Source organism: Cavia porcellus, unplaced genomic scaffold (genome assembly GCF_034190915.1).
Source record: "Cavia porcellus strain 051 isolate PalLab524CR breed Dunkin Hartley unplaced genomic scaffold, mCavPor4.1 scaffold_29, whole genome shotgun sequence".
NCBI classification, from domain to species: Eukaryota; Metazoa; Chordata; class Mammalia; order Rodentia; family Caviidae; genus Cavia; species Cavia porcellus.
In genome coordinates this window covers 42,559,137-42,574,477 of record NW_026947512.1, presented here as the reverse complement: position 1 = coordinate 42,574,477, position 15,341 = coordinate 42,559,137, and the positions used below count along the sequence as shown (strand labels likewise).

The window sequence follows — 15,341 nt, the reverse complement described above, 5'->3', positions numbered from 1 at the left end:
GAATGGCCCACTTGCCACAGAGGTTTTACCCACTGTACTTTCTTTCTTTCTTTTTTTTTTTTTTTTGTCTTTTTCGTTTTTATTGGTACCAGGGATCGAACTCATGACTGCCTGCTTGTAAGGCAGGCGCTTATGCCGCTGAGCTAAATCCCCAGCCCCTACCCACTGTACTTTCACAACTGTTAAATTCTTAATGGATCATTGGCTAAATGCTGGAAGCATAAGGAGTCCTGATGTTGAACTAGAACAATTTAATAAGTAATATAAAAATGATGCTAATTTGACAAATTTCTCTCAAGATGATTGTCATCAGATTCATAAGCGACATCCATGTATCAAAATCTTTCTTTAGCACATTAAGATGTATCTAGTACTTCAAAAAGCAATCTTAAAAAGAATAAACAAGGCAATAATTATATCCCATTTGGATTTTCATTTATTGGGACTTGTCTTAGTTACTTTTCAGTTGTTGTTGAGACAAAATACCTAAAGCCCAAGTTGGGAAAGGAAAGGTTTATTTCTTATAGTTTTTGGAGGTTTCAGTCCATACTCAGTTGGCTCCTAGGCAGGATGGCATGGCGGGACTGCAGTTCATGGCAGCTGCAAACAGCAAGGCAGAAACCAGCAAGAGAGAGTGACACACCTTCTTCCTGCCATTACATGGTATGCTGGCTCCACCCCCATGTGGATGTAGCACTGACACCATCAATCCAAGCACTAAATAATGAACCATCATAAATGCACAATGCAAATGCATGAGGCCTGGGGGCCACAGACACAAACCATGACAGGACTAAAGATAATTCTCTTGTGCAATGTGTTATTTGCTGAGAAGTGCTTACAAAAAATAATTAAAAAAACAAAAACAGAACTTCTCTCTCTCTCATGTTAACAAAACATGAAAATTATGTCTTAAAAGACTGTTTTCTTCAAGCAAATTTAAAAAAATCCAACTAACACCTTGAAGAAAGTCCTCCTCCTCACTTTTGATGCTATTACACTAGTTAGATTTTAATTTACATTTTAATGTACACAGGTCCCCAAGTCAAATGCAATATTTAATGACAAATCATGTTGTAGCTTGCATACATAATTTGAAATAAATTAAAGAATCAACTTGTTACATGGGAAGAAATTAAAAATCTGTTATAGGCATTATTAGAGATTAGTGAATTGCATAATATAAACATTAATGATATTCTAATATTTTTCTTTAAAACCACATCTTTAGCATACACATAAGTGTGCAATACATATAAAAATTATTTTTTTTAATTTCTGGAGACATTTTCAGTATTACTACCATGAAAGTATTTTATTTCATGACTCTATCATAGTCACTCTATCATTGATCCTATCATGCCTAGAAGAGCAGACTACATAAGGTTGCCCCGAAATGGGTATTTATAAACACTTCTTATAGTCTACAGAATAATTACTAAGGCACTAAAAATTCCATTCAATTCCATTAACTACTATAAAGAATAACACAGCTGCGAGTCAAAGATGCTGGGGCTACAGAGGATTGAATACGTCATGAAGTGGCAGCTACTCTGCACCAGGATACACTAACCCTCATGAAAACTCTATTGAAGAAGGTGCCTTTTCACAGATCAAGACCTAAAACCCAGAATGATGAAACACATTGTTCAAAAACTTACAAGTAGCAGAGAGAAAATTGGAAAGCCAACAGGCTTCTGGTGCCTGCGTCCTTTACCACCAAGGTACGAAACGTGTGAAACTGGAGATAGCAGGAGTCAGTGCACAAGCTGCAGGGGTGCAAACAGAGCATCTGGAAAGATGAAGGGCAGCGCGTGTGATTCCACAGAGGGGCAATTCGGAGGTGGATGTGAGTCATTCTTTACCAGGGTTACGGTTGGCTCCTGGGAGCATCCCAGACTTGCTGCACTCATGATGTACCCTAATCCGTTTGACAAGCTCCTACTCAATGAGTTATTTGGAGGCAGGACCCGCTTGGAAGAGGTGGGTCACTGGAGGCGTGACTTTGGAGGGTATATCTCTCCCACTGGGTCTTGCTTTCTCCCATTTGCCTGGGTGCTGTGGGATGAGAGGGTTTTTTTCTGCCAAGCCCTCTGCTACATCATTTTTACCTTGGAAACAGTCCACCATGGCCTTACCTCTCTGAAACTATGAGCCAAAATAATCCTTTGCTCTTTAAAATGCTCATATTAGATACTTTGTCCCAGCGACATGAAAGTGACTAACTGTGTAATCACAAACAAAGTCTTACCCTAGGATACTTCCTGGAGAAATCTAGCAAGAAACTGGCAATTAGCAATGAAACCAGGAGGCACAACATTAGAATAGACAGGAGGCAGGCAGATCAGAGAGACGCTGTTTGTAGAAGCTCAGAGGATAGGTCATGTGGGCCTCACAGTAGATGAAACAGAGGAAGGGGTAAAGAGAGACCGAGAAGAAAGGAACCGAAGGACCTTGTGTTGAAATCCCATGTGCTGTTTTTACCTCTCCTCCATTTGGATACAGCCCAAGAGACACCTGCTTTGGCTGGAAGGTCAAATGCCCTGCTGGTCTGACTGGGTCTTGCAGGGAAGAGAAACCTAGACCTGTTATGGGAAGAGTAAATGCAAACTCTCTTTTGGCTGACCTTCTCCTTTAAAGTCATAAAATATAAGGATAAAATTAATTAACTACGTAACTGTGGAAGAAACATGTCCCTTGGCTCTCAAGAGCACAGCATACTAGGTGACCTCTTCTCCCTGGCCTGTGAGGGACCCGGCAGCACTCAGGAGCAGCCTCCCATTCCGTCGGTGGCGTGAAGGTAAAATGTGTGTTTTAAGAGGAAGATTTCATTTCCCAGGAAACATAAATGTCCCTGCAAATAGCACTTCACTTCTCTTCTTAATCCCTACTCTATCAACATCTGCTATGAAGAATTCTTGTGCTCAAATAAATCCCTCTTGTCCTATACCTTTTATGGCATCCTCCCAAGGCAGTATTTGAATAAAACAACAATAACCATCTCTGCCCTCCACCTGCCCGTTCCTTTCCTGAGGGGCTTTTACACTCCTGGGCACACAAAGGATGTTTATGGGGCATCCATGGTGGGGGTGAGGATGACAGGACTGGCTGGGATAAATACAATTTAAAGGAAGAGATGTGATATATTTATAAATAAATAATTTTTAGATTATAAAGAGACATACTGAAATATGATAAAGAAATCTTGTACTCTTGAAAAGCAATTTTCTTCCTTTCTTCTTTAGTATTTTCCAAGCATTTTGTTGTTGTTTTGTTTTGTTTTTTAAGCTCTAGTTGGGTCAAAGAAACACAGTTTCAAAGCCCATTTTCATGTTTTAAGATTCAGAGAAAAGAGATTTAACAGTGAACTATAAAAATCCCTTAATGCCTCTAATGTCTTATTTTTGCAGATTTGTTGGAAATGACAGAGCAAACAGTCACTGCTCAACTTTCCCCATTAATGCCCCCTGAACACTGTCACTGACGGGAGCAGCAGAATCCATTTGTGTGGGTTTCTTTCTCTCAGGCGGTTTCTCCCGGTATTGTTGAGACACCTGCATTTTGACAATCCTGGCAGAAATCTTTTTGCCAAAGTGATTTGCTGACTGTCCTCCCAAAGAAATTATCAAAATATGATTTACCAGAGTAAATTTCATAGAGATAGAAATGATGCTGATGATTTCTTTCTCTCCTTTAATATACATTCTACAGAAGCGAACTGCATCTCCAAAGCTGTTCTTCAGCTCTGTCCCACTGCTCCCCGCGTTCCCACGGGACAAGGTCACCTGGGACGTACTTACAGGCTATGCGCACCGAGGCCTTCCTGCTCTTGGAGGTCCCTAGGTGGCTCCACGCCACGCACTGGCACCAGTAGTCCTCCGGCCCATGGAAGTCCTCCACCTGCTGCCTGGTGACGTTGATGAACACCTCCCGGACCTTCAGGCCTGGTGGGGAAAGAGGGAAAATCAGCTGAGGCCATTGTATTTCTCAGACTGAAAGCTGAGGTTACCAAACCTTTTCTTTTTAATTAACAATTCTGTTTTTAATCAAAGCAAGGTTTTAATTACTTTAACAATAACATATGACTGATAATTAAACTGCACCAGCCGAGTAGGCTAGAGAGCACGATTGTGAAGTATTTCCCCCAAGGTGGCTCCAACACACCATGACAGTTTTCACAGTATCTCGAGTGGGTGTTTTCTCTTTGTCCTGCTTTGTGTTAAACTACGATGAGGAATGTAGTACCAAAGGTAACTGTTAGAAAATAAACAGGCCCCAACACACCCTCTGCAGACACCCTTTCAGATTGCTCTAAATGTTCTTACCCCAGGATTTGTCAGTCAGGGAGGGTCATCTGAAATGGTGTGGCTTACAAGGAAGAGAATAAAGGATGTACACAGGAAGAGGAGAAAAGGCTGAGTATCCAAGGAAAACCTGAAACATCAACCCCAAAGGCTCAGGGCAACAAAGCTAACAAGATCTGAAAAATAAAACATGGATTCTGGTGGGAGGCACAGAAGCCAAGCCTCATGTGCCCTGAATAGAAAACCCAGGAAAACTCTACAGCAATAGGATCAGGAGCCAAAGCAAGAAGGCCTTCTAGAAAGAGAGCACTAGTCAAGAACTATTAAGCTCTTTACCTGCAACTGGATATTTGTGACTCTGCATTTTCCTGGTAGAAAATGTGCTTGGTGCTTCCGTCTGGGAGTGTCAGTATCCTCTACACTTCTGGCTAAGGGCTGTCAGCCTGTTTTTGTTGGGAATAATGGTTACTTTGGAATAATGGTCACTTTTCACGTGGTTACTTTGCTTGGAGTGCCCTGATTGAAAGGGGATAGACACTCCTTCCTAGCCAAGACAATTAACTCACTGCAAATAGGGCATCGGCCATTATAATTTGCATGGCTCCTCTGCCCAGCACACTCCAGCCACTCTAGCCTAGAAAACGAGGGCAGAAAGCCTGAGTCACCTGTCCAGTCACAGTTATTAACCGACCCCACTTCTACCTGACACCAAAAGCAGCACAAGGCTCAGGTACCGCTCCATGACCCAATACTTCCTTGTATTTTAGGAACTTCATCTTAATTATGGAAATAAGTTAACACGCTATGCCTTATACCTAGATGTCCCCCAAAGTCTCCCATGGTCATAGGTGGGACCTTGAGGAAGTGGTTGGATCATGGGGTGTGACACTCAGCAGTGGATTTGTCCCCTTATGCATGTACAGCCAACTGTGAGGATGGCAGGGGGATCTGGTTGGAGGTAGGTCTTGGGGGTGTGGTCCGGGAGAGGCTGTCCCTCAGCCTACCCTCCACGTTGCTGCTTCCTCCTTGTGCTGCCATGAACCTTTTCTCTTCTGTCATGCTGCCAGCCTTGGAGCCACTGGACTATGGACTAAATCCTCTACAAACACTGAGCAAAATAAACCTCTCCTCTTTTAAGTTGTAGGTGTCAGGCATTGTGTGCTGGCAACAAGAATAAGAACCGAGATGCAGGAGCAGTTGGGTGGGAGAAACTTCCCTTCCACTCAGCCGATAACACTATTCACAGTGTGTGATCAGAAACACCATGACCATACAAATCGCCAGGTACAATCTGAGGCAAACTTTCTGAATTTGTTGGAAACATGCTATAAAGTAGAGAAACTCATCTCTCTGCCACTGTTTGCTTTCATTTCCGCTCTTTGTAGAAAAGGCTCAAGAAGTGCCTTTTCCTTGTCAGAGAGGTGTCAGGCTTGTCAGCCATCTCCTCCACTGAATAGGAAGGAAGAACCCTGAGAGACTATGGTGTTGTTGCTGCTGTTTCTGCCTCTTTTCCCTTTCTCATGTAGTCCAATAAAAGACTGCGGCATGCAGCACAATGTCAGAGCATTTGCTCAGCACAGACAAGGTCCTGGCTTTGATTGGCTGCTCTGCAAAATATCCACACACAAAAAACTAAGTAACAAGGCAAAGGCAAGGAAAAGGAGCATCAGTAAGAGGGAGAGTAGCACAGACAGGACATAAAGTATGATTCATAAATGGTGTTTTACACTAGAAAACAGACTGGAGAAAGAGAAAGTAAAATTGAAGAAGTGGCAATAAAGAAAAAGCCTGCGTAGAAGGATGGGTGTTTGCTTGATATTTTCCACTTTGGTTTGAGGCAAAGGGCAGCAGCTCTGCTCTGAAGAGGGGGAAAGAGATCCAAACCGACATGTTTGTGTGGGAGGTGGAGGAACACCATCACTAAGGCCACAGCACATCTCTCCTGCCTTGGGGAAGGGTAACCATGGAGACCAAATACACCCACGCTGTGGAAAACAGGGTCTTCCCAAAGAACCACAGGCTAGTTTGAAAAGATGGCTGAGCAAATAGGGCAAAATCCGTTTTTCCTCATTTTGTGAGTGGAGCTAAGTCACCAGTTTCTTCTGGGAAATGAGACAGCATTTCAAAATGCCTGAGTTTTCTCACTGGAACTAGAATTGTGGGGTCACCACATCCATGTAGACATACTATGATTGAACCATGGTACCAGGATGTTCTCAGGGTCCGCAGGACTTATTTTAATCCAGTACCGTCACACATAGAGAAATGGCAATGCTGGTCCTAAAGGAAGACACTTTCACTCATAAATCCCTGAAACGGGAGTCATAGTATGAACACAGGTCTTCTGAGGAAGCATCAGGGCAGTCAGGGGGTAAAAGAAATGGGGAGCGCTGGTAAAAGCCTTTTTCCCATAGTTCCTATGAAAGGGAATAGAAATGATGATGTGGGCAATCTTAGAATTGGTTGCTGGAATGATAATTGTAGTCTCTTGCTGACATTCATGGATATCACTGGGGGTCTTTTCCCTGATTGTGGTGTTAGGGTAGGGGGCCAGAGGCCTAAAATTTAAATGCTCCATAAAGGAGGTATATAGCTCTTGGGTTGGTTGATTTGCAAATGAGAGACAAGATCACAGGCAAGTTGCTTGCAGACTCTTGGAATTAGCAATCTGACAAGGCCATCACCATCGGCTCAGCAACATGGCCCCAACTAGCTAATGTGGTTACAACACATGGGCAGAGAGCTCTACACTGTGCTTTGGAAAGCAGCAGCCAACCAGAGAAGACTTCTAGGAAGACGGTAAAGTGGTAAGTCTCAGCAAATCAGCCTCTCCAAGATTCAGAATCCAGGCACTGGAAAATAACAACTTTGGGAAGAAGAGGAGGAGGGAGGGAGAAAACAGAAAGGATCTGATGGGAACATTAGAGCCTACAGAGAAACCAAAGAGGCAAACCTCAAGACGGAAAAAGGAAGGGCCATTTACTTTTTGCCCAGCTCCTGACCCAAGGCTCACAGGAAGACTAAATGTGTATATAGTGAAAGCAGAGGATTCTGTAGGTCCTCAGTGAGAAACACACCAATGGAAAACAGCAGTGGATGCACTACTATGGCTGGTGAACGATGCCAGTGCAAGTGTCTTCCATATACCCTGGAGAAGGTGTTTGGTCAGACGTCATTCTAGCGAGGGGCCAACTGAGCCTGAGACCAGAGCAGCCACAGATAGGCTTTATCTCAGGGCTCCTAGGGTTAAACTCCCACAGTGACTGTGTGAGGGCCAACCATGGGAGATGTCCTTGGCCAGGAAGCCATGGTCAGGCCAGTGACAGACATAGAGTGTTACAAGCTAAAGGACTCAGCTCCTAACCCCACAACCAGAGCATGGGTTCAACCCAAATTTCCTTGATTTTGAAAGTCTCAGACATGGCATCTCACCCTAATCCTAATCCTGGATTGCTGGTGATTGCCCAGCATGGATTTGAGTTCAGACTACTTATGCCTACCAGCAAGAGCAGAATCAAGCCTTGAGTTGGATACAGCTACAGAACTATAGACCTCAGAAGATAATCCGGGCTCAAATCACAGAGAAATTTCTTTTTTTCCTTTACTTTTGGGTTTTTATTGTTGTTGTTGTTAATTTGGCTGTGTATTCTTTTTTTAAGGTTATTTTGTTATATTCTGTTTTTTTTTTTTTTCTTTTTCTTATTTTCTTCCTCCTGTCGTCTTCTCCAGTTTCCTAGGGCTTTTGGTAATCTTCCTTTGACCTTTGGCCTTCCTTCTAATCTTTTTCTTCTTTTGTATCTCTATGTTTCTTCTTCTTCCTTTTAACTTCTATCCCCTTACATATTTTTACTCTGTTTATAATTTCTTTTATTCTTTTTTTATCTTTTATTTCTTAACAGCTTTTTGTCCTCCCTTTACATAATTCCATAGACATCTTTCTGTTGCTGGTAAGATCCTTTGTAGCATTTCTCTTTCCTCCTCCTATTACAGATCATAATGTTTCAGAGTTTACTTGTGGCATCATCACATTCCCAAACACTAAATCTTCAACAGTGTAACCACAAAGTTTTTTTTAGTTTTTTGAAAACTAACACTGTAAAATTACTTTTGAATTGTTTTCTGTCTTTAGCAGAGATATTGCCATTATATTTAATATGTATTAGCTGTAAATGAATACCTGGGTTGCCCTAATATTTACATCATGACATTCTTTTATCGAGGAATAAGGGTGTTATGAAACTTTTTTCTGGTGTGTTAATGTCTAATTTGTCTCAGGCAATACCACCCATAACATTAAGGTGGCTGACCATAAAAGTCACATTCCACCCTATACAAATTGTAATATTCTTCTGGACTAGGTTATTTTCCCTCTAATGTCTTTGTTCCTCTAATATGAGGTCTTTCATCTTACCAAACCATTCCCTCTAGTAGAACTCTTGGAAAATCAGGACTAATTTATAAGTATTATGTTTTGCACCTCCATAACGGAATAACTATTTTATTAAGATAGCATTCTAGGAAAATAGTACATTCTTTCTCAAATGCTCACTTCTGTAATATTTACATATACACAGGTGCATATATCTGTGTATGTACACATCTGCACACACATATCCACACAAGAAATATCCAAGAGAAGTGGCTCTACTTAACCAAACTGCTACCCTCCAATTTTTCTCCACTTAAATTCACCCACCAGTGTTGCATGCAGAGATCACTGTCTACTTCTACATCTCCAGAGATGGCAACTGACTTGTGCATAGAAAATGCTATAGTGGCACAAAAGCTCCAAGCAAATAAAAGATGGCATCTCATAAATATAAGAGTAGCATTGTACCCATAACATGCATAACTCTAATACGCATAGAAAAGTCTACTTTAAATTATTGTGCAAATTATACCCATCAGCCTTTGTTATGGAGTAGAGTTTTACAGAATATAAAAATATGACTATGGTACTGATATGCTAATAAGCCTTCTAGACTGCTGCATGGTTTAGCAGTAGATAGAGTAATGTTGGCAGCAGATGAATAATTGCCCTGCATGTACTAAACACAACAGAGCAGCACAGAACTTCATCATTTGTCAGCTTTATTTGTTTAAATGTGAAAAATGCTGACAGCAGTTATTGCTGTAATCCCCTTATTTATCAGATGGAAAACACTAGTTACTTTAAGCAGGTTGAATCCCGTCAGGAGACTAAAAGTTAGACAATTTTCAGACTAATTGAAGGTAGATGCTTTGCTGTTCAAGGAAGAGAGCTCTACATGGAGGAAAGGAAAAGAAGGGGGAAAATTATTAAAATAATTTATTTCTGGTCCAGTTGTAATAAGAAGGCCGCAGACTCGCAGTGTAGGTCCCATCATGTTCTGCAGAGAATAAACAATTGTGGTACAGTGTTGAACAATGACTCGCAGCGCTCCGGTCCAGTGCCTACTAACAGTTGTCCTCGGCCTTCTGTCCCAGCTCATGGTCACAGTTCCACAAAGCCCTTCACTCCGTCACATCCTGCCCTGGCTGATGTTGTCAACTGCTTCTCAGATACCTGGTGAGAGGCACTGAGGGAAGGATCTGAGCCAACTCTCAGACGCTTAAGTCATGGGAAAAATCACAGTAGCAGGATGCTTGGATTGTAAAACTAAGTGCTTCCAAGAAGGAACCAAGAGGTGGCTTTATATCCCTAACCCCCATGGAAGCAGCGGGGAACCAGGGAACTAGGTTTTGGTTGGATTGTTTTCTCATTCCTCTCTCTGGGTCTTCCTAGCCCAGGGTTTCCTGAACTCTTGTGCATCACTTTCCACATTATCATGTTTCCTAATTGTTTAGGGAGAAACCAAGGGAAAGATTACTCAGCTTTTTTTGCAGACAAAGCTCCAAACAACAATTCCAATATCACACTTCGAGAGTAATGCAGATGTTGTAGCTAGGTTTTTGGCAAGAAAAAAACAAACAAAAATGAAAGCAAAAACTCCTTCCTGTGAAGGCTGCTGACTTTCTCTTGGACCATCATCACACTGTCTCAGCTCCTCTGGCACTTGGACTTGGGACAGTAATGGTCTCCCATTACTTTGCTGTTTCTTACCAGATAGGAACCAGCTCGATCAACTGGAAGCGGTGAGCTTATGACTTACATAAAGCAATATTTCTCCACTCATCATAGTCCAGGTTCGAGCCTAAGAAATGTGCTTACACAAGGCGAAGCTCACCTATTTTCTGAAAAACCATACACTGCTATTATCATTGTTGATGAATTATTATAATTTGTGTGTGGGTCTTTATTAATGCCATTTCATGCATTATCTTATTTTATCTTAACATCAAGTTAGTACTGTTTCAGTTTTTATTATTATAGTTTTGCTGCAGGTCCCGAAACATAAGATATAAGCAAAAGACATTGTAAGTTTGGGTACTGTTTGTCTTTCAGAAATACACTAAAAGCCTTGTCTCATTTGTGCCTGCACTATGCTAGGTGCTTCGATGGGAATGAACTCAACGGCCCCAGTGGAGAGGTGTGACAAGTGCCAGGACAACAGAAGCAACAACACTGCAAGAGCACACAAGGGTGACTGCAACCCCACCATGGAGGCAGAAGAACCTTTTTGGGGTCAGGTTCCATTTCTCCTAGGACTTGAAGGCTCTGAAGTTTCAAGCAGTTGCAGTCAAAGCAGTTGCAGAGCCTGCTTTGCAACGCAAGGCTCTTGGGCTCTGGTAAGGACACAGGGCTCTCATCTATTTGAAATTTCCAAACTCTGAGATACCTGGAAGAGCTGTTCCAGGACTGCACCTCCACATCTTGAGGGAGCCAAGATGTCTTCAGGCCAACACACTACTGAAAATAGTAAATTAAATATAGATAATTAAAAGGTAGGACCATATTTCATTTTACTGGCAGATGATTAATTGGGGCTAAATGCATTTTGGCTCTTCATCCTAGCAACAAGATTAAAATGCATTCTGACAAAAAAACGTCACCTTTGGAGTGTGCATGGGTACTATGCTTAATGAGTACTCTTTCATTTCCCCAGGATAATAAGCACTTCACGTATTCCTCGTAAGCACCATAGGTTCAGACTTAAGCACAGAAGCAAAGACTACACCCAAGATCTCAAGTTTCTCCCACACCAGAGATTACAATTAATCAGCTCAGGTGTCTGGCACAGAAAAGCAAATTAAATTGATAACTTTGTCTGATAATAGCAAGAATAAACTTTAGAAGAGAGTGGACACCAGGTAGGGTTATTTAGAGGACAAGATTCCACAAATGGCTCACGGCCATGGCACGCTCAGAATACTGTTGACAATAGGCGTAACCTTTCTGGCCCTACATTCTCAATAGCTTTCCATTCCTGCGTCCACTGAAATAACATCCTAGTACTAGTAGGTCGTGGTCTGAGATCAGAGCACATAACATACAACACATGCTACTGACAATGCTCTTATGGGTTCTATGAATAAAGTAAGAATTGAATATACATCGAAGGAATGAATTACATACAAGTAATGTGGTATTCTATGAAAGTCACATAGTTACCTGTTAATAACATGAATTCCTTTTATCCTTTGGGGACTGCAAAAGTGTAGAATTATGGGTTTGTTTTTTGAATAATTACTGATCACTTACCATCATTTAAAAAACAATATAATAGAAAATGTATCATTTTGAAGGCTAACCCTGAATGTGCACTTAAAATGGATCATGCGCTTGGCTAAGCAGGTCAGGTGTATCAGGATCTACGATCCTCCCAACACTGAATGCAGATGCTTACTACCACCATTTTGCACATGGTGAAACTGAGGTAAAGAATGCCACATGATACAGGCACTTTGGGGAACCTGTGAATAGAGAACTGCATTTCAAACAAGGCAGTCCCAGAAGTACAAATATCCATGCTCTCAACCACTGGGCAAACTCTGAGGTCTGTTTCAATTTGTTTTAGATCTTTGTAATTAATACTTCAGAATAAATAAACCTACATCTGTTTGAACATGCATGAAAGGACAAGACTAAAGAAAATCTAAAGATACCAGTGAAAAAATGTAGGGTTTGGAATAAATCTGGAATCAATATCAGAAATCTATATTAAAGGGATAAACTGCTTTCTATCACTGCTGAGGACGAAAGGGGAATACATGGTCTCCACAGTTTGCTGTTGTTGGAGGAAAGTTAAATTAGATTCCAGAGACACAGCCTTCATACTCTGCCACCAGTTATAGGAGGAATTCAAAGTATTTTTCTACTAACCTTTTAAAAACTTGTCAGTCTTCTCTGAGGAACCAAGCGATGCGCTAAGTGCAATCAAGAGTGGGGAGGAAGGATATTTCTGTAAAAGTGAGTTTTTAAGCCCACCAACTGTCAATGGAACTCTTGAGAGATTATTTCTACATTCTCTAGTCTGAAATATATGCTTCCCAGATGTGTCTTGGTGGCTTGTGAATTGTTGAAGGTAACTTCAAATTAATGATTTTCTGGAGGATCCTCATCACCAGTGCTGCAAAGTTCTGAGGTATAAACTTTAAAGATTTACAACATTTTGATTTCTACTCTTCTCCTTTTTCTCGTAATCCATTAACCTTTTATCTCCAGGGAGCTCCCTGTTGTTTAAAAACAGGAAATCATACACAATGAAGTCCCTGAAAGGATATTATTTAAGGAGAAAAATATTAGTTTACTAGAGTTGAGGCTTTTCCCATAGACATTGGAATACACATTACTTTACTCATTAGAGTTCCATATCTCTGAGGTAGAATTAAGAGCCATGGAGTTTTGTTAAGGGAACTCTTGGTTTTATTGAACAATAAAGAAGTGGTTTAGCTTATTGATAATACCAGTTTCCCATAGGCAACGTAATCTTAATTGTCAAGATGTGTTGGGATGGTTGATTTTGTTATTGGTGGTTGTGCAAAAATATTTCTCTGTATGTGCTGTGTCATGTTAGTGTTCTTTATTTTCTGTTACTAAATATTCTACCCTTTTATGGAGGCATGATTTCTGGATTGGGATTATCACTCAATTCTAAATATGCAGATGTTAACAGAGGCAAAACATGAGGAAGAAGGGTTTCCATATTTCCAAATGAAATGAGGCAGAACAAATGAAAGCAGATCCCTTAGCTTGCTAAGAGAACTGAAAGTGTACATTACTAAGAGGTATCGCTGTGCCTGTGCAAACACAGTAACTCATGTCAAATAAATTGTACTTCTGCAGGAAAGAACTCTAGCTCAGGGTTTTCCAAGCTAAATTGCATGAAAACACACAATCCTTTTTCTTCTTATTTGAACTGTTAGATGATGGGGCCGAATTACCAGAAAGACCAATGGCAGTTTGCAACCTTTACCAAGTGAAAGGACTTATTGCTTCCAATTTGAAAACACAAAAGATTATGTGGCCATTCCAAGCACTCCCAGGTCACATGCATTTCCCGTTAGATGGGTAAAGAGAGCATACCCTTAAGTAAAAAGTACATCAAAGATATTTGATATTTCAAAACTGGAGACTATGTTGCCTAAAGATAAAAAAAAAATCTACTGATAGATCTTAAAGAACACGGGCAATTCATTCATTCACTCTCATTCTCTCTTTCTATCTGTTTCTGTCTATCTGTCTGTCCCTTATCAAATGTGGCCCCACTGTCCTTGGTCCTATAATGTCATTCAAGTCTACTGGAATAGCAGGAATTATTTTACAGATCCAATCAAAAGCCATTAAGTCTGTAAAGATAGTCAAGCACTGTTCTCCAGTACTGCACTGGAGATCCCAAGGGAGGTAATGCATCTATTTTTCAATACCTGAGGCCATTTTGTTTCCTACCTTAATGGCACTTACGTATTGGCTTGGAGTAAAATATCTCCACTCATCTTGCTCCTGTTTCTACTCTTCCACTATTAACACCAAGCTTAGGAAACATAATGACAGTGTGTGGTAGACAGCTATTTTCATTAACTACAGAAAAGTGTTTAGGGAGAGACATTTCATTCTTATTGATTCGATCAAAATGACTTGGAAGAACAGGTTATGCTTATTAAGTTCTTTTCATAAAGGTAACTGCTAAAATTTAAAATTTTAACACCATTTTAAAAACCTGGTATACAATGTCCTCTGATTTTGTCATTTATGAATTTTGTCCCGTTCTTTTGAAATATGTAACTTTTATTTACTTTATTTTTTTAAGTGGGGAAAGGGAGATTTTTACTTGGAAGTAAAGAGTATCATCGGCAATGCTATCTGCAAGACATAGAGTTGCCTAGCAATGCTAGGGGAATTTAAAGGGAGAAGTAATAACAAAATGGAACGTTATGAAATTATAAGAGGGCATACTGTTAAATTGGATTGTAATACTTATCAAGGGGCCTTTAAATTAGAACAGATATAATAAGATTTTCTAGCAGCATTATAAAGAATGGCTGATGATTTTTCAAAGTTCTTCTTTTTATTTAGAACAGTTTACCCAATGGGATTCTGCTATTTTGAGTTCATGACTAGGCAAAATCTAGGACAGAGACATCTGAGAATAAATCATACAGCCCCAGTGAGCTACTGGTACTTGAATTCTTTCTAGTTGGACTACTTGAGTATAAGATGTATCAACTTTTTAATATTTTGACATTGTTTTGCAGGTTACTGTTTGTGTGGTAGGATGCTGGTCCCTGTTTTCAGAGTCCTCATGCTAAGTGAGACTGTTATTGTCTCTTAATTAACCTCTGCCCAAACAAGATGATATGCCTAGGATTCTCCTAAATCCCAAACTTGGCTGCACAAAATTAGAAACTTGACAACAAGATCTACACTTCTTATTTACCCTTGATTATGTCAAATCATTTGCATAACTAGGGAAAAGTGACTTGTAGTGTGGAAGAATGTACCTCAAGTCAACACAAGGAGAAAATATCTGGTCTCTAGAAAGCTACACTTTGAATTAGTTGCAATCTCTTCATTTCAAGATTTTTAATGTTCACAATAGGCCTAGCAGATGGCCACTAATTTCTATTTCAGTTCTCACATTGAATTCCATGATTGTATGGCTGTGGTTTGAAGAAAAA

At 40.5% G+C, this 15,341-nt stretch overlaps 1 protein-coding gene across 6 annotated transcripts in view; it reads right to left on the bottom strand.

Moving 5' to 3' along the window:
* Nucleotides 1–15,341, bottom strand: part of Unc5d (unc-5 netrin receptor D) — a 537,437-nt gene that overhangs the window by 216,747 nt on the left and 305,349 nt on the right. For all 6 annotated transcript variants that reach the window (XM_063240191.1, XM_063240193.1, XM_063240192.1 and 3 more), the window contains exon 3: nt 3,801–3,944. In XM_063240191.1, the coding sequence (XP_063096261.1) occupies nt 3,801–3,944 (144 nt within the window). The remainder of the gene's footprint in view (nt 1–3,800; nt 3,945–15,341) is intronic.